The sequence below is a fragment of the Diceros bicornis genome, chromosome 38, assembly GCF_020826845.1.
Source record: "Diceros bicornis minor isolate mBicDic1 chromosome 38, mDicBic1.mat.cur, whole genome shotgun sequence".
Taxonomy (NCBI): domain Eukaryota; kingdom Metazoa; phylum Chordata; class Mammalia; order Perissodactyla; family Rhinocerotidae; genus Diceros; species Diceros bicornis.
The window spans coordinates 32,336,607-32,358,855 of NC_080777.1; the positions used below are offsets into that span (position 1 = coordinate 32,336,607).

Consider the following 22,249-nt stretch of genomic DNA (forward strand, 5'->3'; position numbering starts at 1 on the left):
GCCAGGCAAAAGCTTAGTGGTTCAGCTTGAGCTGCCAGATGGTTCTGCCAGGAACCCGAGTCCCTGGCCCTTAGTTAGTCCACAGTCCCCATTTGTTGGGGTCTGCTGAGTGAGTCTGCAGTCTCCATGTGTTAGGGACTGCTGCTTCAGTCCATGGTTCTTGCTAATGGAGAGGAGTGGAAGAAATGTGTGCTCCATGCACATCCAATCTTTGAAAACTTCCTGCGTGCATTTTACATGCATTTTGCCCTCTGTTGACTGTCGATGGGTTCTAAGGAAATGGTGAAGTCTCAGTGAGGAGGAACTGTGGGTTTCTGCACGACTACCTCGAGGAGTGCCGCCCCCTCAACCTGAACAGCCATCCGGCACTATTAGAAATGAAAGACATCCGATCACCGTGGATTGGAAGACTCCTTATTGTGACGGTGTCAACATTATCCTAAGAGATCAACAAATGCAGTGCAGTCCTTATCAAAATCCCAAGGGCGTTTTGTGCTGAAATAGAAAAAAAACCATCCTAAGATTCTTATGGAATCTCAAATAAGCCCAGATACCAAAAATAATCTTGAAAGGAGATACTAAGTTGGAGGACTGATTCTTCCTGATTGAAAACTTACTATAAATCTACAGTATCAAAACAGCATTGTCATGGCATAAAGACAGACATATTGAGCAATGGAAAAAGAATTGAGAGCCCAGAAATTAACCCTCACCCATGTGATCAAATGATGTTTGACAAGGGTGCCAAGATTATTAAATGGGGAAAAGTCTTTTCAACAAGTTGTGCTGGAAATAGTGGATATCTACATGCAAAGGAATCAACTTGGACATTTACCTAACACTGTATACATAACTTGATTCCCAGTGAATCAAATACCTAAGTGTAAGAGCTAATACTATAATACCCTTAGAAGGAAACATAAGGCAAAACTTGACAAGATAGGATTTGGTAATGATTTCATGGTTCTGACACCCAAGAGCAGCCAATAAAATAGGAAAATACATATGCTGGACTTCATGGATATTAAAAAGTTTTGTGCCTCAAAAGTCATTATCAACAGAGTAAAAGCACAACCCATAGGATGGGCGACCATATTTGCAAACCATGTATTTGACAAAGGCTCAATATCCAGAATAGATAGAGAACTCCTAAATTCAACAACAAAAAACAAACAACTCAAATCAAAATTGAACAATGTATATAAGTAGACATTTGCTTAAAGAAGATCTGCAAATAACCAATAAGCATATGAAAAGATGCTCATCATCAGTAATCATTAGGGACATGCAAATCAGAAACACAGTGAGAGACCACTTCACATTCATTAGGATGGCATCTATCAAAAAAAAAAAAAAAAGAAGAAAAAGAATAGAACAACTGTTGGCCAAGATGTGGAGAAGTTGGAACCCTTGTGTACTGTGGTGGGAATATATTGTTGCTGTATAAATCAGTATAACAATTCTTAAAAAAAATTAAAAATATAATTATATAGGACCCAGCAATTCCTTTTCTGGGTGTATACCCCACCAAGGAGTTGAAAGCATGTTCTCAAAGACATATTTCAACACCCATGTTCATGGCATCATTATTCATAATAGCTAAAACATAGAAGCCACCCAAGTATTGTAATCAAGGAAGGGCTCACAGCCCAATGCACCCATTAGCCAAACAGGATACCCGCTCTTGTAGAAGGGGAAAAAGCTTCATTACGAGCTTGGCCAGCAAAGAGACGAAGGTTAAATCTTTCTCCCCAATGGGCTGTTGAAAAGGGCTTGAAAAGGGCAAAGGAGCGGGTACAGTAAGTTTGGGAACAGTCCTAGGCATTTTGTGCAAGCACAGATTTTCATGTTCTGTCACACATCCCACGTTCAAAAGACGGTGTCTTAACATGATTGGCAGGGGAGTTCTTGGTCCCCCAGTTCATCCTCCAGTCACTTATGCAGTTGCAGTTTGAGTCTTGCAAGCCGTCTTGTTGTCACATTGGTTCAAAGTAGTTGAAACTTGCTTAAGGAAGAGAAATGGAGTTTCTGAAAAGCAACTCTCGGCCCAAGATTAGATCCTTAGTAAATATCATATGGGATATGGCTTAAAAAAGTAGTCTCCAGGGTACTGTTGAGAAAAATCTGGCTGGGGCCCCATTTTATTTTGGGCTTGGTTGTGGGCCTTGCTATGGTATCTGTCCAGGGATGTATGGATGAGCAAAATGTGCTATATACATACAATGGCATATTATTCATCCTTGTAAAAGGAAGGAAAGTCTAATATACGGCACACCATGGATGAACCTTCAAGATATTACTCTAAATGAAATAAGCTAGTCACAAAAATACAACCTTGTGTGATTTCCCTTCTAGAGCTTCCTGAAATCACCAGATTCAGAGAGACAGAAAGTAGAATGGTGTTTGCCAGTGGGTGGGAGGAGGGGGAATGGGGGATTATTCATGAATGGGTATAGAGTTTCAGTTTTGTAAGATGAGAAGTGTTCTGAAGATGGATCGTGGTGATGATTGCACAGCAATATTAATGTCTTCAATACACTTAAAACATACTTAATGTATCTATGGGGCCTGATGACTTGTCCTGGCCGAGCACAAGCTTGTGCTGTTGCACATCTTACCCCTCACTGTACAGTTGGGAAACTGGCCTAGAAAGAGGCAGGTACTGTCCCAGACCACAGGAGGTCGTCAGAGTCCTGAAGACTAGAGAGAGCTCCAGCTTACTTGGCTAAGGCTCCACCGCTTCCCTCAGGTTTCCTTTGGCAATGAGTGGCGTTAAGATCCTAGAGGATTGCTGCCCACCCCTCTCCATATGGGGTCATTTTCCTCTCCTCATCATCACACCTGCACAGGCACACTCCCTCACACTTGACTTCTCATATGGAGAACACTGAGGTGCAGTCAAGAAAGAGCTGACACCGGGGAAGTGACAAGAGGCAGGAGGGAGAGAGGTTGGAGGCAGCTCTCCCACGGGGCAGTAGCATCCGTTCTCCTAGATTCGTGCACAGGGGCCCAGAGATGGGAAGAGGAATCCCTAAGGTTCCTAGGTGTCTACCTGTTCCAGATCCATCCCTGGCCCAGCCTGGGGATCACAGGACTGGGGTCCTGCAGTCCACCTCTGTGGGCACCCAGAACTGTGATGAGCCCATCCTCCCTTTGTGTAGGCATTGGGAACAGGAGAGAAGATCTCAGTGAGGGTCCTCCTGTATAAAGTGGAGTGCATCCAGCGAGTGACTCCAAGTGTTCCATGCACTCACTACATGTCTGTTGGACTAGGTTCTCTGTTGATGACCTACTGTGCTCTGAAACCCTGAGAAAATGATTTCCAGCCCCTGGAGATCCTTTAGAACTGAGGAGGCTAGGGGGCTTGGGTGGATGAGAACTGAGGATAAGGAAGAAGATGGCAGAGCACTGGACACCAAGTCCAGAGTCCAGGGAGAAGACTAATCCTTGTTGGACCCTTGCGGTCCTCATCTGGAAGTAGGGGCAATCATTGTCATGGCTGCAGTTAGGATGCCTTAGGAGTGAAGAGGACACCTGGTGGGGAACAGCAAGAGAGGGACACGGTAGGCTCCCGAGATTCCTCCCACTCCCTCGAAGCTGACAGGTCCTGCTGCTTTACCCTTGGGACCCTGGAGAGCCTCTGCCTTGAGGACACCTAAAGAAAGATTCCTTTCTGTTTGGAGTTCCTGCCTGGGCAGCAGTGCTAGTTCTGGCCATGAGGGGGCGGGCAGCCTCTTGTGTCAGTGGTGGCCAGTGAGTTTTTGCTTTTATTTTTTTTCAGTTGTATTGAGATATACTTGATATACAGCACTAAGTTAACATTGCTGTGTGGTATATTTGAAACTTGCTAAGAGAGTAGATCCTAAAACGTCTCATCATCAGGAAACAATCTTTTTTTTCTGTTTGGTGATTGATGTTAACTAAACTTATTTTGGTAACCATTACATAATATATATATATCAAGTCATTCTGCTGTAATCCTGGAATTTACTTGGTGTCCACTGAACTTTTCTTGAGCTCCTGGTGCAGCGAAGATTCAACCAGAGGTCTTTCTGGCTGTCCCCCTGCCTCAGAAACAACTTGTACCTCCTATTACTAGTGTTCATCTCCACAATGAAAGTTGGTCAAAAGCAGGGGGCGGGGTGCAAGATCTACCCATGTACTCATTCAGCAGCTGTGCCCTGAGCACTCACCTTGTGCCAGGTGCCCTGGTGGGCTGAAGTGCAGGATGAAAATGACCAAGTGGTTCCTGCCTGCCAGGAGATCACAGTCCAGAGGGGAAATGGACAAAAGCAAAGACATGAGAAAGAAAAGAGCAAGTGCTGTAGAGAAACACATCAGGGGGCTGTGAGGGAGGGCTGAGCGTCACTGGGTAGGAGGGTCTGAAAGAACTCTCTAGGGTGACATTTTCTGGGACCAGAACAACAAGAGGGAGTCAGCCTTGCACAAGTCTGGGAGCAGTGTGTCAGGGAGATGGCACCACTGGTCCTGAGTCTCACAGGCAGAAGTGAGTTTGGCCACAGGAGGTTAGAAAGGTGGCCAATGCAACTGGAGGGAGGCTGGGAGAAGAGAACAGGAGCTAGGGTGGAAGGTAGGGCCAGGGCCTGGTAGGATGTGTTCGTTACCTTTCCCTCTCTGACTTCATTGCCCCTAACCTTGCATTTCAAAACAACAAATGTTGACAATCTCACAATTTTTGTGGATCAGCAATCAGGCATGTTTTAGCTGGGTGCCTCTGTCTCAGTGAGTTTAACAGACTGGGGCTGTGGCTTCAACTGAGTCTCGACTAGGGGAGGACTGGCCCACAAGTTCACTCTCAGCCTTCAGGATTCATTTTGGATTGAGAGCCTGAGTTCCTTTCTGTCTGTTGGCCTAGGCACTCTCTTGCTTCTCTCCTCAATGTGCCTCCACATTGGGCAGCCCCAATACACTGGTATTTGATTCCTCACTTCCAGGGATTTGACAGAGTGAGAGAGAGATGGCACATGAGAGAGGGAGTAAGAGAAAGTGAGAGACCTTTTTAGTTGAAGTTTAGAAAAGACATCCCATCACTTTGGCTCTTATTCTGTTCAGAAGCCAGTTACTAACCACTTTGTGGTTCCACGGGGATGTGTATAACATGGGTGGGGCTTACTGGGTACCACTGTGGAGGCTGCCCACCTCATAGGCCAAGATGAGGCACTTCGGTCTCATTCTCCATAAAACAGGAAACAATTGAATGGTTTTATGCCACAGGATGGCAATATCTGAATTTCCATTAGTTGCAACCCCCTCATGGTGTTGACCTGAAAATGAGGCCAAGTTGGAAGTGACTGTCCCAATATCACATTCTTGGAGCCCAGGCCTGTTTTGAGTGGTGTTCTGTACTACATCCCACCCCTCCTTGTTATTCTTCCATCTCTAAGTTTGTGCCTTAGGTACATGTGACACCAGCCCACAGGGGTAATAGATATTATCTCATATACACCGGGTGATGTCCCTAGGAAGTAGATTCTAGCCTGATTCCCATGGTACAGGGTTAGAGACTTTGGAGGACCTGAGAGGCACAGGGACTATCCCAGGATGAAGAAATAGTAAGGAAAAGGAGGTCTGCATTCATCTCTGTCTCCTCAAAGCTAGGTCCCTAGTTAGGTTTCCAGAGAGCTGTGGGTAGGGCTATGTGGGCTCATTGTGTACAGTTCAAGAGATGACGTGGGGTCATAGACCTCAACAGATCTTAGAACTCTGGTAACCAGGCACCCACAGCCCCCCATCCAGCTCACTTGATTGGAGACAGTCAACAGGCAAAGATGTTTTGTTGTTGTTTCCCAACTTTTGGAGGATCTGGGCTCAAAAAATCCCAGAAAGAGAATCTTTTTGGTAGTTGGCGATGTTGGCTCAGCCTTAATTCTTGACGCCTCTGGGCATCTGGCAGGAGGCAGTGAAAGGTAACACGGGGCAGCCCAGGAGAGGCTAGTGCAGGCCAGGGCACAGCTGTGATCCCACCTGATCAGCCCCACACCCCTTGCCCCTCTTTGTGTGTGTGTGTGTGTGTGTGTGCATGTGTCTGTGAGGAGGGAAGAAGGCAGGACATAAGGGGCGGGTCATTCCTGAGCAGGAGCTGGTTGTTAGGTGTCGGAAACCTAACACCTAGGTCATGTTCATACCTCAGGCCATGCCTGGAAGCATGAGAATGTGAGCTCCTCTACTCATATTGTTACCGAGCACTAGAGGATTCATCTCCTTCCCTCCCTGACCAGAGTTCTTTGCAGGGATGCCCCTCTGTGCCTGAACTGAGGAACAGATATTCTCTTGGCGATTGGCCCCAGTGGCAGTGTGCAGGCAGCCCCTGATTCCTTCTGGCCCAGTTCCCAGGCAGTCTTTGCAGAACTCCACTCAAGAGGTTGTCGAGTAGCTGCCCAATGGTTTCAAATCCACCAACTCACTAGACAAGGGGCAGGTACATGAGGCCATCCACACTTTCCAGTGCTGCTCTGAGATGAGAGCAGGAGCAGAGGGTCTCCACACTCAGGAGCTTGAGATGACGGGGTTGGACTAGAACTAGGGAGAGACCAGACTCGGGCTGTCCCTTTTTTAAGCTAAAGGGGATGTACATGAATGTCACCTTGCCTGGTTAGGAGATGAGCTGCCGTGACCCTCTTACCCTTGTCCGGTGTGAGCTTCTGGAGGCCACTGAGGCAGAGCCAGATGGTAAGGGGGACTGCAGGCTGGGTATTCCTAGAAGGGAGTGGGGTCTTTCCTGTGTTTAGAAGGACACATGGAAAGTCAGCTATGTGGGTGAATCTTTCTTTTTATCCCACTCCAGCGTCAGCTGCAGAGCTCCAGCCAGCGGCAGAAGAAGAGTAGTGGGCAGTGGTGGAGGTAGAGCTGGCTCCAGCTCTGTTGACACCACCCCCTCTAGCACTGGAGCCAGTGTCCCCTCCACCAGCAGTGTTGGAGGTGGAGCAAGGGCCAACATGGGCTCCAGCAGGAGTGGGAGCTGCTTAGCTGGAGTCACCTGGACCATCATTTCTAGTGCGAAGTCCATCTCCACCTGTGGCTCTTAAGGAGCGTGAGAAGCTTAATCTCACGGCCTTCCTTCCTAAGCTGGTGGTGGAGCAGTTGACCATGATGGATGCGGTGAGCAGCTGGGCTTTCAGGGTGGTGTGGGGCAGGCCTTCCCTCTGCTATCGTTGCCCCAGACCTGATCCAGACTCCTATGATCTGGGCCCAAATCCAGGCTCCACCCTTTACCAACCATAAGACCTGGGCAACTTTCTGAACACCCAAGACTTTGCTGTCCACCTGCAGACCGTGGAGGTGGACATTAAGAGGATCTGCTACACAGAGTGACTGTGCCAACTCCATGAGGTAAAAGAGATGGAAAGCTGGGTGGGCCCTGGCCCATCTGTGCAGGGAAGGGCTCACTGTGTACAGCCTGGACCCTGGTGGCCCAACCGTCTGCTCAGGAGGCTCAACAGCCTCAGGACTTATTAGACGCCTGATGTGTACTCCACTACAAGGGAGACAGACAAGTCCTGTGGGTGTAGTTGCCACGCGGGGATTTGCATCAGAATGTGGAGTGGGACCAGACGGGGGATCAGGGTATTGGAAGATGCCCCCTTGGGATGAGCCAAGTTGAGCCACCATCTGGAGCTTGGAGTTAGCCAGGACAGGCTGGGTTCAAATGCCCCTCTCCCTTCCCTGCCAGTATTGGGTCCTGGGTCATCCTGTGCTGGGTGTCCTCGGGGGACAGAGAAGAAAAGCCAGGGACTCTCACAAGGCTCAGGCCACATCCTGAGCTTTCTGAGCTCCAGCTCTAAACTGTGACTCCTGTGTGGGACTTTGGGGTCTGTAGACACAGACCTGGGGTGTGGCAGGGCTCGGTGACACTCCCCCTGTTCTCCAGGAGCTCTTCCAGAAGGTGGTGCCCTCTCCTTGCCTGGGCTCCACCTGGGGCAAGAGGAACAAGCCGGGCAATGAGCACCAGACACCCAACATCCAGGCCACCGTCGACCAAGTCAGAAGGGTGGCCAGCTTCGTCATCACGCCCTGCCTCGGGGACCCGAGCATGACAGCCCAGGACAGGGTGAGGGTGGTGGAGCGCTGGATCCAGGTGGCCCAGGTGTGCTGTGGGAGGCCCAGTGGAGCCCCTCTCTGAAGCCTTGGGAACTGCCTCTCCACCTTTATCAGCTCCCAGGATTGCAGTATGTGGTCTAAGCCCCTGCACAGTCCCTAGGCCCTTCCTGCCAGGGGCCCGCTGACTTTAACTCCAGGTCCCAGTGAGAGGATGCTCACTTCCTACCTGGCTCCTTCCCTGGGTTGAGCTAAAATCCTGCTCCCTGTGAGTGTTACTCTTTGGGTCCTAAATGTGCCCTTCTGCGACTCCCTGAGCATCTGTCTCATCCAGGAGGGGAGATTTAAATAGAAGGGTACTGAAGCTAGAGCAAGCTGGGCTACAGTGCCCCACCTCACAGCTCATTCTCTTCCCTTCCCCAGGAGTGCAAGATCCTGAAGAACTTCTCCTCGCCCTGCACTGTAATCTCTGCTCTGCAGAAAACCTCCACAAGCCACCTGAAGAACACACGGGGGAAGTTTCCCGGTGGGTAGGCCTCTCTCCATAGGAGGACCAGGGTGGATGGGGGATCTCTTGTATGTCTGCCATTGGCCCCTCAGTCAGCTGGGAACTCCTGGGAGGCAGCAAATGCTGGGGACAGGGCCTGGGCCTCGGCAGGGGGTCTCTAAGCCTCCCGGGGTCCTTAGTGCACCAGTTCTGCTTCAGAACTTGGTTTCCTTGAGTGTCAGGTAGTAAGTTGAGCCAAATTGGAGATTTTCAAGTGTTTATAGCAACAGAACTCTATGCCCAGTTGAAACTCAAAGCAGTCAAAACAGAGCTGCTCTGTAGAGCTGGGGAGTGGAGACTCCAGTGACCAACAGGAGAGCCCCCTCCCAGTACCATGAGACCTTAGCGCTCAGAGGAGCCCAGTGAGAACATTCCTTCAGGCCTTTTGAATCTCTTGGGTTTGCAAAGAAAAGGGATTTGCATTCAGACCCCTCACATTATTCCTAAATTTATCCCTCGTTCTTTCCCCTCCCCTGAGAGACAGCCCTGAAAATCTTAAGGAACTCAATAGTCAAGACAAGTCCTTGAGCAGAGAACTGATGATCAAGGTAGAGTGGAGGCTGGGGGTCTGGAAAGAGAGGAGGGGTGCGGAGGAGGGACACTGGGCAGGCTGTGGTTTTGATAGTTTCTCCCTTGAACTTTCTCTGAAACATTCCCGTCTATCTCATCCAGATTAACAAGCAGAGGGATCTGTTCTGCCCATGGGCAGGTGGGGTGCCATTTGTGGGCGGGAGGCCCTGGTCATGGGACACAATGGTGTTGGCTGGCCTGTTCCAGGAGGAGTTGCCGAGCTGGCGCCATCAACAGGTCTCTGGCTTCCATGTATGTCCATCCTGCTGGATGTAGCTTCTTCCAGGTTGTTGGGTGGTTGGGGTGGGTTTAGCCCTCAGCCTAAACCTATCCTCAGGAAGCCAGGACCCTGCTGCTCCTTCTATCTTCACCACATCTCCAAGGGGCTGCACCCTGCCTGCCCCAGGGATGTGCGTGGCAGAGGATTCCGATGGCCCAGGTGGAAAAACAGGCTGCTCATTTTCAGGTGAGAGATGTGTGTGCATTCTGGGACTCCCCACTGGACCCCTAGAGCAGTCACTTCACTTGAGTCAACCACAGGAGTCTAACCTGAGTGCCTGGTTGGCAATGACATATGCCCCCGGTGGCTTATGAGAAGCGTCTAGGCAACTGATGGATTCTTAGTGGATCCTGCTGAAAGGACCTTAGGAGCTTCATGTAAACGGGGAATCAAAATGTCCTGTCATCCCCTTCTCTGTTGATCAGAGGTGGCACCTTGGGGGTCCAGTTCCTGAGTGGATAAAGAAAGAGTTCAGGGGCCGTCCCTGTGGCTCAAGCGGTTAAGTGCGCGCACTCCGCTGCGGCAGCTCAGGGTTTCCCGGTTCGGATCCCGGGTGCGCACCGACGCACCGCTTGTCGACCTATGATGTGGCAACGTCCCATATAAAGTGGAGGAAGATGGGCATGGATGTTAGCCCAGGGTCAGTCTTCCTCAGCAAAAAAAGAGGAGGATTGGCAGATGTTAGCACAAGGCTGATCTCCTCACAAAAAAAAAAAAATTCAGTGCAGGGGAATGTCCTGAGGGGTTCCTTGGGGAGGAGAAGGCTTTGGCATGTTCTCTGGCCCAGCCTGGGAGCCAGACACTCCACATGACTGGGCCAGGCAGGAGGCACTCAACCAGACTCCCAAGACACCCCTTCCTCTCCATCCATGACTCAGCCCAGGACCAAGCTTTGAGAGCTCAGGGGACAGGACTCTTGTCAGTGGTGGGGCTGGGGTTTAGGCGAGGATGTTGGAACAGGGCCTCTGGCTGAGAGGGGCAAGCGGCCTCTCCTCTGTGGGCTCCTGAGCAACACACTGCCCGTGTTTGGGCCTCTGTCTCCTCATCAGGGAAATGGAGGGATGGTGATTGTGTGGAGCAGGCCTCACAGGGTGCTGTAGAGGTAAGAGGGAGGAAAGGAATGTGGGAGATTTCTGCCTACTCCACCTGGAGGGGTGAGGGCCAGAACAATGATGACAGTCTTGTGACACTGAGTCCTCATGAGAACCTGTGTGGTAGCCGGAGTTCTCACACTTTCCAGATGAGGAAACAGGCTCAAGGAGGCCAGGCCACAAGCCCAAGCTCACACCCAGAGTGAGAGTTGGAGCTGGTCTTGTTCTGGAATCACAAGACCTTAGAGGATGGAATGGCATTGGTACCAGTTGACTCAAGTCAGATGTCCAGTGTCGGAGGCCAGTGGTGCTGGAGAGAAATGGGTTGAGGGGAGTATGGCCTCACTGACACTGTCCTCGACCCTGACAAGAGGGGCCCTCCACGTTTGCTCCCCCAGAGAGCAACCCCCAGAGAGTGCAGGAGAAACAGCAGCAGCAGCAGGTAAGTGTGCCTGTGGGGGAGGGTCTCTGTGCTCCCAGCTGGAGGTCTCAAATCAAGAGAGGAGGGCCCTTCCTCTTGGTGCCACAGTGTCTGAATCCCCCAGTAGAAGTGACCAAGAGGAGGGCCTGGAAGAGCTGGTGCAGGATGAGTTTGTTGTGGGGAGGGCAAGGGACTGCACACCCTGTGATTTGCCAGAAGCCGGCCCTGAGAGGTGAGGAGGAGGAGTGTGGTGTTCTTGGGGTGTGAAGGGAATAGGAATTGAGGGGAGGCTGCTGAGGGTCCTAGGCTGCTCCTCGTAGGAACCCTGGGGTGGGCCAGGTAGCTGAGGGTGGGGACTTTTCAGGAGAGGGTCTACATGGGGTCGACTTGAGAGCAAACGTTCATCCCACCCACACCCCGATGTCACAGGGTGTTGTCCCCTATCTTGGCACTCTGCTCAGTGACCTGCTGATGCTGCACCTGGCGATGGGTGACTATTTCGAGGTGGGTACACCTGAGGACTAGGCAGGAAGGACCAGGATTCTGAGCCTTGGGATGCGGGAGCCCCCGAACTGAGCTCTGAGTTCTCAGTACTTGGCACATCTCCTCTCATGAGAGCCTCGCAGCCACCCCTGGGAGCTGGGGCATCAGGCCTATCTTAGTGATGAGTGAACAGAGTTTCTGCCAGAGAAACCCATTCCGGTTCCTCAGGCTGGGGAAGCTCAGAGTTGCCTGATGGCAGAGCTGCGTGAGGTTTTATCTGAGCTGGACTCAGCCTGTAACTCCCATGTTGCCCATGAAGGGAGAAAGAAGTCGGGCCCCCCCAAGTCAGGCAGCACATAAGTGCCTGAGCAGTCCCCTCTGCCTGAGGCATCAGCCTCCAAGTCTGTCATCAGAGAGAGTTGTGCTGCCAGGTCCCTCAGTTACATCCCCATGTCCTCCTACTCTGGAGCCCAGAGCCAAGCCTAGGTCCAAGTCCTCTTTTCTCTGCATGCCCGGCCCCCTCTGGGGACCTGGCAGTAGTGCAACATGAGAAGGGGTGGGCATAGGGGGCTAGTCAGGCTAGGGGTCTTTGTCTGATGGACTCTGGCTGTCTACCTTCCAGGGGAATGGGATCAACCTTGAGAAGAGGACTGAGGAGCAGCAGTGGCACTCGCTGCAGGGGAGAAGAAAGAGGTGGAAATCAGAGACCTTCTGGGCAGAACAGTCCTTGGCTCCACCCGCTGTATCTTACATTGAATGGAAGAGTTTGATACCAGAGAAGTGGGAGACCCATCCAATTGGCGGGTGGGTTGAGGGGAGGATGGCATCAAGGAAATCTTCCTGGAGGAGGGGCTGATTATTCCCATTCTGAGAACTGGTAGATCCTGGATGGAACTGGAGGGAAAGAGGGTTTCCAGGACTGGTCCCCGGCCCCGCTCCTCACCTCCAACAAGACCCCTGCAGCATCCCCCACCCAGGCCCTGTCTGCATCTTCTCCTTCCCTCTGGTCCCAGGAATACCGAGTCATGAGTAAGATCTTGCTGCTCCAGGAGGCTGCAAAGAATTACAACCTAGAGCCCGAGGGAGCGATTTGGGGCCTCGTTCCAGGACATGGAGTTGCTCAACGAGAATGAGAGGTGAGGCTGGGCAGGAGTTGGGTGAGGGCAGGGGTGGACTCTCCCTGTTGGCCAGTCCAGAGAGCCTGTCTCCATGGTCCCCCACTCATCCCCCGGCCTTATTACATGGCGACCTCTGGGACACCCAGACTCCAGCTGCTGGGCAGGCAGTGGGGGGACACCTGAGGTGTGGTTCCTGGTAGGCTCACAGGTGCATCTCTGTCCTGTAGCTACAACCTGTCCTGCCAGCCAGATCCCTAGACCTAGTTGGCCTGCAGAATATGCAAGGCCAAGAAGAACCGGCCATCATCAAGGTCAGGGGTGAGTGAGTATCTGGGCCAGAGTGACTGACTCCTGGGGGTTCAGTAAGGCTTCGGGCTAAGCGTGGCTTTGGCGAGTCGGATAGCTGGCACTGGGATCCCAGCTCCACTATTGACCAGTCCTGCGACTGGAGTGACTCTCTTCAGCTTCCTGAGACTCTGTTTCCTGCTCTGTGAAATAGGTGATACTAAATGATCGCTCACGTGGCAGGGAAAAATGGGGTACTGGTGACTGACAGCACTGAGCACAGGGTCTGAAGCACCCAGTGCAGTGGGGACAGGGTGGGGGGCCATGATTCTGAGGGAGGCCATGCAAGATAACCCGACTCTTCTACTCAGCCCCCAGGCCCCAACCCCAAACCCCGTACCAGTGGCCGATCACAGCGCCATCCTCAGCAGCGGGGACACAGCTGGGATGCTTGCGATGCACAGGGCCAGCTCCTCCCACTTGATGGGAAGGGGAGCATTGTAAGCTGATTCCTGGGGTCCCCTGAAGCCCAAGAGAGAAGGGACGACCCCATCCCAGCTCCCTGACATCTCTACCTCAGCACCTACTCACCCATTGGGGAGGGTCAGTGGTTATTTGTTGTAAATAATAAATGACATATTTGAATATTATATTCAAGTCCTGTTCCCTTTACAGCTTGGGAGTTGTGGTGTGGTTCTGTCGCTTTCTGTAGGCATGTGAGTGAGACACAGAATCTCACATTTCTCCTTGAATCAAGAACTCTTCTGAGTCATCAACTTATTGCATGTTGGAGAAGGGAGAAGGGCCAGCACCTTTTTTGGCTAGTGACGTCACTCTCAATTCCCCCTAACTCCGAGGACAAGTTCATTTCAGTATCATTCAGGTGCTCCAGGGGCGGACACGCTCCCTGGCCCGTTCTCTTGGGATTTAAAAGTTGATGGTGCTTTCACAGGCAAAGCAACAACCACTGAAATGTGGGTGTCTTTAAAACAGCACTACCCAGGACCAGGTCGTGCCATAGGCTGGGGCTGCCTTCCTAATTCTGGAGGAAGAGGGAATGTTTTCTGCTTCTCTTGTTGAGGTTTCTTTTGACCAAATTTTAGGAACTTGTAGTTTTCTAGTTCAATCTCTGGAATTGCATCAGCTTTAAGTGGGGAAAACAATGTAAAAAGATCAAAACATGCAAGTGGAGAGGACAAGGCCCGAAAAGGTGATTTGCAAATGGACTAAAGGCAGACAGGACTTTCCCTCCTGAGACCTCTCTAGTGCCTCCATGTTCACTACTGACCTAGAATTGAATCCTGCTGGGATCCTTGTCCAGGACTCTGAATTCTGTTTCCTGCTGTTTTGTATCCAATGGGAAAGATTTGTGATGCAGCTTTAAGGCTACCACTGGGCCTCATTCCATAAACACGACCGCTCTCTGTGAACCAGGATTTCCAGCACCTCTGCCTTCCTTATGCCATTCACTTTATGGCAGAAATTCCCTAGAAGGCTCCCAGCCTCCTCCCTGGCTTGGCCTGATGGATCCCGGGTGAGCTCTACTTTCCCAGGAAAAGGGACCATAATCCTGACCAGTGAGTGACCCCACACTGTCCCTTGCTGTCCAAGGTGACTTCTGAGGCGTGTCATTCTGAGGTCCATGGTCTTGGACAGTCCTCCAGTTTACACACTCAGTGTTGATGTTGCCAACTTGTCCAAATGGGGAAATTGGGCCCAAGACATTAAAGTGTGTCACCCCTGGGTGGTTGTGTTTTTTTCCCCAGTCTTGTGCTGTGGTTACATTACAACCACCTGATGGGGTGTGAACCTTGTTTGGAGCTTTGAAAGATGAGGCATGACAGTGGTGTGGGGTCGTCCAGCAGGAAATGCCACGGAACTGATGATCCATGGTCGTGCATGAACACAGCCTTAGCAATTAAAATACTGAAATGCTTCCCATCTGGTGGTGAATAGACACTGCTCTGAGCTCACACCGAGAACCCACCCCACGACCAGGAGCTTTCAAAGGGTTACCAAGTGGCGTTTTGAATCTCATCCCTTGGAAACACCCTGTAAGACAAGGGCCAGATAAATCACTTGGCACTTGTGAGTTATCGCCTTCTATCTGATGGCTGCAAGTGTCACCCAGACACACAGGCTGGACTCTGCCAGGGAAGCCTTCTCAGGACAGCTAGAAAGCTGAGGATGAATCCTGGTTCCCAGCATCCCAGGCCCTTCCTGACATGGCACAGCCACCCAGGAAACTGGTTTGGTAATGGAAAGACTGGGAAGGCGATACTTTGCCTCCAAAGAGAAAGAGAAGTGCCAATAGCGAAAGCTTGATCCTTCAAATACTCAATTAAATCTCAACAAGCAGTGAGTTCTTGTCAGATTACTGATGCCGAAATGGTCTCTTTTGATAGTAGTATGATCCCCCAGCTGCCATGTCCATCTTCATGAATCAAATTTCCAACACATATGGATCTAAAAAACTGAGTGAAATCTGGTATTTCCTTAGATGCAACTCTGAAGTAGCATGCAAGAAGGAACACAAAAATGGAGACCAAAAGTAAATATCTAATTTGAGAACATAGACATCGAGGTGCTTTTGAAATAATACTTTGGAATCTATTGGAATATTACACAAAAAGAATAATCCACTTTAAGTAGGTTTTACTGTGACTGTGAGGGGAATAACTGAATCATCTCGTGACGTTGATAACTCGCTGCTGACTTGAAAGTACAAATAAATAACATACATAGTAAAGGAAAATGAGAGAACAGCATGAAAAAGGAAGATCTTTCACTCCTCACCTGAAACTCAACCTCTCACCTCAGAAAGAAACCACTGTCTATATTTTCTGTCATGCAGCAGAGTTTAATAAAAGAAACGTATTGTTATATTTCAAAGTTTCAAGAGCTCAAAGCACAAAAACATTAGGGACGCTGCCAAGAGACCTCACTGAGGTGCCTGCTCCATTTCATCTGCAGTCAAGACGGCCTTCTTGGCCCCTCACTTTCTCTGCCTCACTAGCAAGTCTGTCCACCATCAGTGCTATCACCAGTCTCTCTCCTGTGCTCTTCACTGCCCTTTCCTCCTTCCTGATACCTTCCTCAGTTGCCAGAAATTGTTGGCAGTGGAACTGTGGAATGCCCAGATCAGCTCCTGGAATCATCTCTGCCAAATCTGAAGACCGGCAGGAGTGGGCATGGGACCTGGAGTGCAGACCACCTGCGAGCACACCTGGCAGGGATTCACCTGTGTGACTAGGTGCAAGTTTTTCCAACGCTTTGGCAAACTTGAAAGGATTTACTAATTGTCCTGCACTGCTGCAGGCCTGGAGTCCTTGTGGTCTCTCGGGCCAGCAGACCTGGTGGGGCTGGTCCAACGTGTCCTCCCAGAGACCCTTCATTGCCAGGATGGGTTGGAATTCTAGTAACCGGCCTCTTGAATATGTCACTAGACATCCTCAAAGGGATGGAGATGTTTAAACCAGGCTTTGGTTTGGACTGGTTCCCCCAGTTATGCTGCTTCCTCTGTGAAGACGTGGCTATCATCCTTCTTTTCCTCTTACCCTACAAAAATAAATTATGAAATTGGGTCAAATGATAAAGGAAGCCTGCCTTTTTAGGACAATTATCCTGGCTGTTTTGTACTTCCACCCTCCCTCTATCCTCTGGGGATCTGACCTGTGTCCTGGGATGTCATCAGGCAAATTTGCATCAAGAACAGAAAGCTCAAGGTCAAAACTCAAGGCTACTCCAGATCATTTCTCCCCCTCCATCCTGTTAACACACCCTCCTTATTTAAGTGTTTTCTATTCTTTTCTTGTCCTTGTCACTCTCAACCTCATAAGTCCTGGCATTCCCTCTCAGGACAGTCGGTCCCCAGTCCTTTACTAGTTCCCAAATCCTAACATTTCTGTGTTTTCTGACTACTCATTTGCTTAGTCCATTGACCACTTGGTGTTCATAGAAGTTAAATCAATAGTGACATTATCAACCACCCCTTTGTTAATGACTTACTCCCATATCCCAGATGTTCACATAATCCAAATGCTTATGTTCAAAAGTAAATAATTCAGAAAACATATTCACCCACGACAAATTCCTGATCTCTAATATCTTTTTTTATTGATGTTTTAATGGTTTATAACATTGTGAAATTTTTGGGTTGTACATTTTTGTTTGTCCATCACCATATATATGACTCCCTTCACCCCTTGTGCCCACTCCCCACCCCCACTGCCCCTGATAACCACAGTCCAGTTTTCTCTGTCCATGTGTTGGTTTATATTCCACATATGAGTGAGATCACACAGTGTTTGTCTTTCTCTTTCTGGTTTATTTCACTTAACATAATGCGCTCCAGGCCCATCCATGTTGTTGCAAATGGGACGATTTTCTCTTTTTTTATGGCTGAGTGGTATTCCATTGTATATATATACCACATTTTCCTAATCCATTCGTCAGTCGAGGGACACTTAGGTTGCTTCCACTTCTTGGCTATGGTGAATAATGCTGCAATGAACATAGGGGTGCATAAGCCTCTTTGGATTGTTGATTTCAGGTTCGTTGGATAGATTCCCAGTAGTGGGATGGCTGGATCATAGGGCATCTCTATTTTTAATTCTTTGAGGAATCTCCATACCGTGTTCCATAGAGGCTGCACCAATTTGCATTCCCACCAGCTGTGTGTGAGGGTTCCTGTTTCTCCACATCCTCTCCAACATTTGTTGTTTTTTGTCTTGGTGATTATAGCCATTCTAACAGGTGTGAGGTGGTATCTTAGTGTTGTTTTGATTTGCATTTCCCTGATGATTAGTGATGTTGAACATCTTTTCATGTGCCTATTGGCCATCTGTATATCTTCCTTGGAGAAGTGTCTCTTCATTTCCTCTGCCCATTTTTTGATCGGGTTGTTTTTTTGTTGTTCAGTTGTGTGAGTTCTTTATATATTATGGAGATCAACCCCTTGTCAGATGTATGTTTTGCAAATATTCTCTCCCAGCTGGTTGGTTGTCTGTTCATCTTGATTCTGGTTTCATTAGTCTTATAAAACCTCTTTAATCTGATAAAGTCCCACTTGTTTATTTTTTCTTTAGTTTCCCTAGTCTGGGTAGGCATGTCATCCGAAAAGATTCCTTTAAAACCAATGTCAAATAGTGTGTTGCCTATATTTTCTTCTATGAGTTTTATAGTTTCAGGTCTCACCTTCAGGTCTTTGATCCATTTTGAGTTAATTTTTGTGAATGGCGATAGCACATGGTCCACTTTCATTCTTTTGCATGTGGCTGTCCAGTTTTCCCAACACCATTTATTGAAGAGACTTTCCTTTCTCCATTGCATGTTCTTAGCACCTTTGTCGAAAATTAGCTGTCCGTATATGTGTGGTTTTATTTCTGGGCTTTCAATTCTGTTCCATTGCTGATCTCTAATATTTTTATTCAAACACTCATACAGTAGATACCTGTGCCTCATGATCAGAAGTAATGCTAGATCACCGATCCTCACCTTAATTTCCTCCTACATCTATCAATCCTGAATTCCATGGACTATGATCTCAATAATTTCCTTGGAATAATAAAAAATTCATTACCACTCATTTATGTTGTAAACCTCCAAACCCAGACGATCCCGATTATCTGCCATGCCGCAGCTACTGCTGGTCTTATAACAAGCTGAAGAAAAAGCATGAAACATGATCTTTTGGTACCACTGTAAATACAAAACCATCTGCATCAACTGGGAAGCATCCATAATGCCTGGAAATTTTGTTCTCTTGTTTTGTGTTGGCTCAATAAAAAGAAGACAAATCAATTTGAAAAATGGGTAAGGGACCAGAGTAGACTTTTTCTAATGAAGACATACAAGTGGCCAACAGGTGTATGAAAAGGTGTTCAGCATCACTAATCATCAGGGAATGCAAATCAAAACCACAATGAGCTATCACTTCACACCTGTTAAGATGGCCATTATCAAAAAAACTAAAGATGGCAAATGTTGGTGAGGATGTGGAGAAAAGGAACCCTTGTGGGAATGTAAACTAGTACAACCATTATGGAAAACAGTATGGAGCTTACTCCAAAAATGAAAACTAGCATATGATCCAGCAATCCCACTTCTGGTATATGCCCACAGGATTGAACTCAGGGTCTCAAAGAAATACCTGCACTCTAATGTTCATTGTAGCTAATTCACGATAGCCAAGATATGGAAGTAACCTAAATGTCACTGATGGATGAATGGATAAAGAAATGCAATATTAGTCAACCTTGAAAAAAGAAGGAGTTCCTGCCATTTTTGACAACATGGATGGACCTAGAAGACATTATGCTAAGCGAAATAAGGCAGACAGAGAAAGGCAAATACTCACTTATATGTGGAATCTTAAATAGTCAAACTCATACAAGCAGAGGTTAGAATGGTGGTTACCAGGGGTTGAGGGGATGGAGAAATGGGGAGCTGATGGTCAAAGGATACAGAGTTTCAGTAATCAAGATAAATAAGTTCTGGAGATCTAGGATATGGCATAGTGCTTACAGCTAACAAGACTGTCTTGCATTCATCACATTTGCTAATAGTGTAGATATTAAGAGTTCTTACCACAGAATAATAGTAATAAAGGAGGTGAGAGAAAACTTTGGGAGGTGATGGATATGTTTGTGGCCTTGATGGTGGTGACAGTCTCAAGGGTGTACGCTTATGTTCAAATTCATCAAGCTGTGTATGGAAAAGTATGACATCATCATTGATTCTTCTGCACCTTGAAATATGCCATGTCCTCATCATAAGAGAAAAAAATTTGTAACTATGTATGGGGACAGATGTTAACTGGACTTATTGTGGTGATCATTTCAACATTTATACAAACATTGAATCATTATGTTGTACCGCTGAAACTAATTTAATGTTGTATGTTAACATTACCTCAATAAAAAGAAAAGCACACAACAGAAAAAACCATTTGAATATTGTAAATGAGTTCAGTGAATCCATGAAACTGCCCCATTCCCATATGAGAGTTACAGGAAGCAGTGAGGATGAAGTAAGATGGAAGAAAGTTGTACAAAACAGTATTCAAATTAAAATCATTTAAGTTGATATCAGCTCCTTGTCGCAAAGTTCTGTGAGCACCGATCTTCTTTCACATTTTTCCTGGAAAAGCATACCTTCAGATCCAACCCATAATAGTTTCCTCATTTGCTCTAATAAGAAAATTTTAACTTAATAAATAAAACCAAAAGCATCCCTTATGTATGAATAAAGTTAGTGAACTTTACAGAGAAAAGAGCATATTTGCACAGTCTCAATAAAGGAAACAGAAGAGCAGAATGATGATGAAGTCTCATTCAAGCTTATCTTTGAAAGCCAGTAAAACCAGGTTATCTTTTCAAGAATGTGTGTAAAGCTGTCAACCTTGGAAAATAGAAATAGTGGCCTCCTCTGCAGCAAAGGGCAGGCTTGCTTACTGCCCAGTATAATAAAAATAACACCCCTCCCCAGGCAAAGGTCAGCAGGCTTCCTGCCTGTTATCAAAGATTTGAGTTCCTTAAGCTCTGAGTTCTTGCAACCCTCTGCATGTCTCCTGGCCCACTGTGTATCATCCTGTAGGAAGTGGGATTTAGTGAACCAGTGCAAATGTTGATACTCTGGCCACTGCCATTGCTGTGTCATTAAGTCCTGTGTCTCTGACCCATGGGTCTCCTGTCTTTTGCCAGCATCTGTAAGACCATTGTAGGCTAACTTATTGGCTTGCAGGTAAGGTAAAATATCAGACCATTCACAGTTCCTGACAAGCCCTTAAAGTAACTAGTAGTCCTAGGAACAGAGAGTTACCCAGAAAAATATGCATGGATGGTCTTCATAGAAGACTTCATGCAACCAAAACTTTAATATGTCTCTCTGACCTCTTTTATTTCTACCTCAATTAGAAGGAGAGGCACCAAGCTTTATAGACCTAGGGTTTGTGCAAGCCACCTGGAGACCCAGTGACCAGAAACTTCCCATGGGGAGCAAAGACAGATGGGTATATTTCCAAAATGGACCCATATGCCTCCCGATCATCCAAAAGACAGTACATTATCTTAATTTATGATGATTTGATTCATTAAAATCTTGTGATGGGCCAAAGATACACTTCTAAGAGAAATGAGGCACATGGCAGTTGTAAGCAGATTAACACATTTGGTGAATATCAAACTCTGAACTAACTTTAGTGTTCTAATCAATCAAAAGGTACAACAAATTTAATTAGGTAGATTAAGTGATATTTAATGGTATGCCTGATTATTACTCTGCAATAATGAACAAGCAGCTTATGTAAATAACTACAATTGGTCTTTAAAATATGATAGTCAAGACTGTTTGAGATAAGCTGGAGAGAAGGAAGGGGAGAAATAGATAAAAGCTAGCTGCTCTGACGCCACTCTCAAGACCCCTGGATCTACATGTAACCCAGGAGATCGAGGCAGATGGCTGTGTGCCTAGATCCTCCTGCACTGTGGTTCTCAGGGATGTCACAGGGCTGAAGCAGCTTCCTGAATCGTGTTTACATGTCCATGTGTACAATACCTTTGACCATGGGGATGAACCACCATTCAATCATCCCTTATACCCCTCTAATTAAAAATTAGATTTCAGAATCATTGTACCATTACATGATAATTTAATCCTCAAACCTGTAGGATGGCGAGCTAAAAGAAAATCAAATTTCAATGGCTTCTTTTCTTTGAAGGACCAAGATGTTCTTTCACACTTAGAATCTGGATTAGAGGATAAATCCATTAAGTCAATAGAAAGAAGAAATGGACAGAGGGATATTTCATTCATATATACACAGTTTGCACTGTGGCAAAAATAGAGTTATATTTTAAAAAATTAGAATTTTTTGAAATTTTATAGATATTACAGACTTTGTTCTGCTTATACTCCCTTTGGTTTACCAAATCAAACTCACTCTTTAATGGGCATTTCTAGCATTGAGTGCTAATAACAGCAGCTTTTTTAAATTCTTATTTTTCCCAGGTCAAAGACCAAGGGAAGAGGTCGTCAAGAGGTCAAATCTAATCTACCTATGGATGTGGCAGCCTTAACTATGGATGTTCAAACCAAACATTGCCAGCAGAACCACATCTCTTCACCCATAGGTGAGTTTTTACTAGTAATCACAGAGACTTGAGGATATCAAAGGAAATTCTTTATTAAGAACCAAAGTTATAGATTCCTATCTTGGGTTCATTACTTTGAATTTTTGACCCAAATCATATGCATTTATTGGACCATGTTCAATTCTATGATCTTTAGAAGATGCAGCCTACAGCTGAAGAGAGACAGATACGACACCAATATCTTACCCTCTCTGAAGACCAACTGAGAGCCCCTGGAGTCAGAAGTTTTCAAGACAAGAAAAAGTCA

General features: G+C 47.4%; 1 protein-coding gene across 5 annotated transcripts; it reads left to right on the forward strand.

Annotated features, from left to right (window-relative positions):
* Window positions 1-5,643: 5,643 nt before the first annotated feature.
* Window positions 5,644-21,894, forward strand: LOC131399514 (ral guanine nucleotide dissociation stimulator-like). 5 transcript variants are annotated; one of them, XR_009217142.1, is made up of 7 exons: window positions 5,649-6,690; window positions 6,806-7,119; window positions 7,889-8,581; window positions 12,070-12,251; window positions 12,461-12,583; window positions 12,793-12,883; window positions 21,860-21,894. XR_009217142.1 is itself a non-coding variant. In XM_058533880.1 (3 exons), exons 2-3 carry the CDS (start codon window positions 7,108-7,110, stop codon window positions 8,138-8,140), a joined length of 264 nt encoding a protein of 87 aa, XP_058389863.1. In that variant the 5' UTR covers window positions 5,645-6,690; window positions 6,806-7,107; the 3' UTR covers window positions 8,141-8,745. The 5 variants fall into 5 exon arrangements, 1 of the variants encoding a protein (XP_058389863.1); XR_009217141.1 differs by lacking the exon at window positions 21,860-21,894 and adding an exon at window positions 13,222-13,495; XR_009217143.1 differs by lacking the exons at window positions 12,793-12,883; window positions 21,860-21,894 and adding an exon at window positions 13,229-13,495 and having other exon boundaries at window positions 6,420-6,690.
* Window positions 21,895-22,249: the final 355 nt, after the last annotated feature.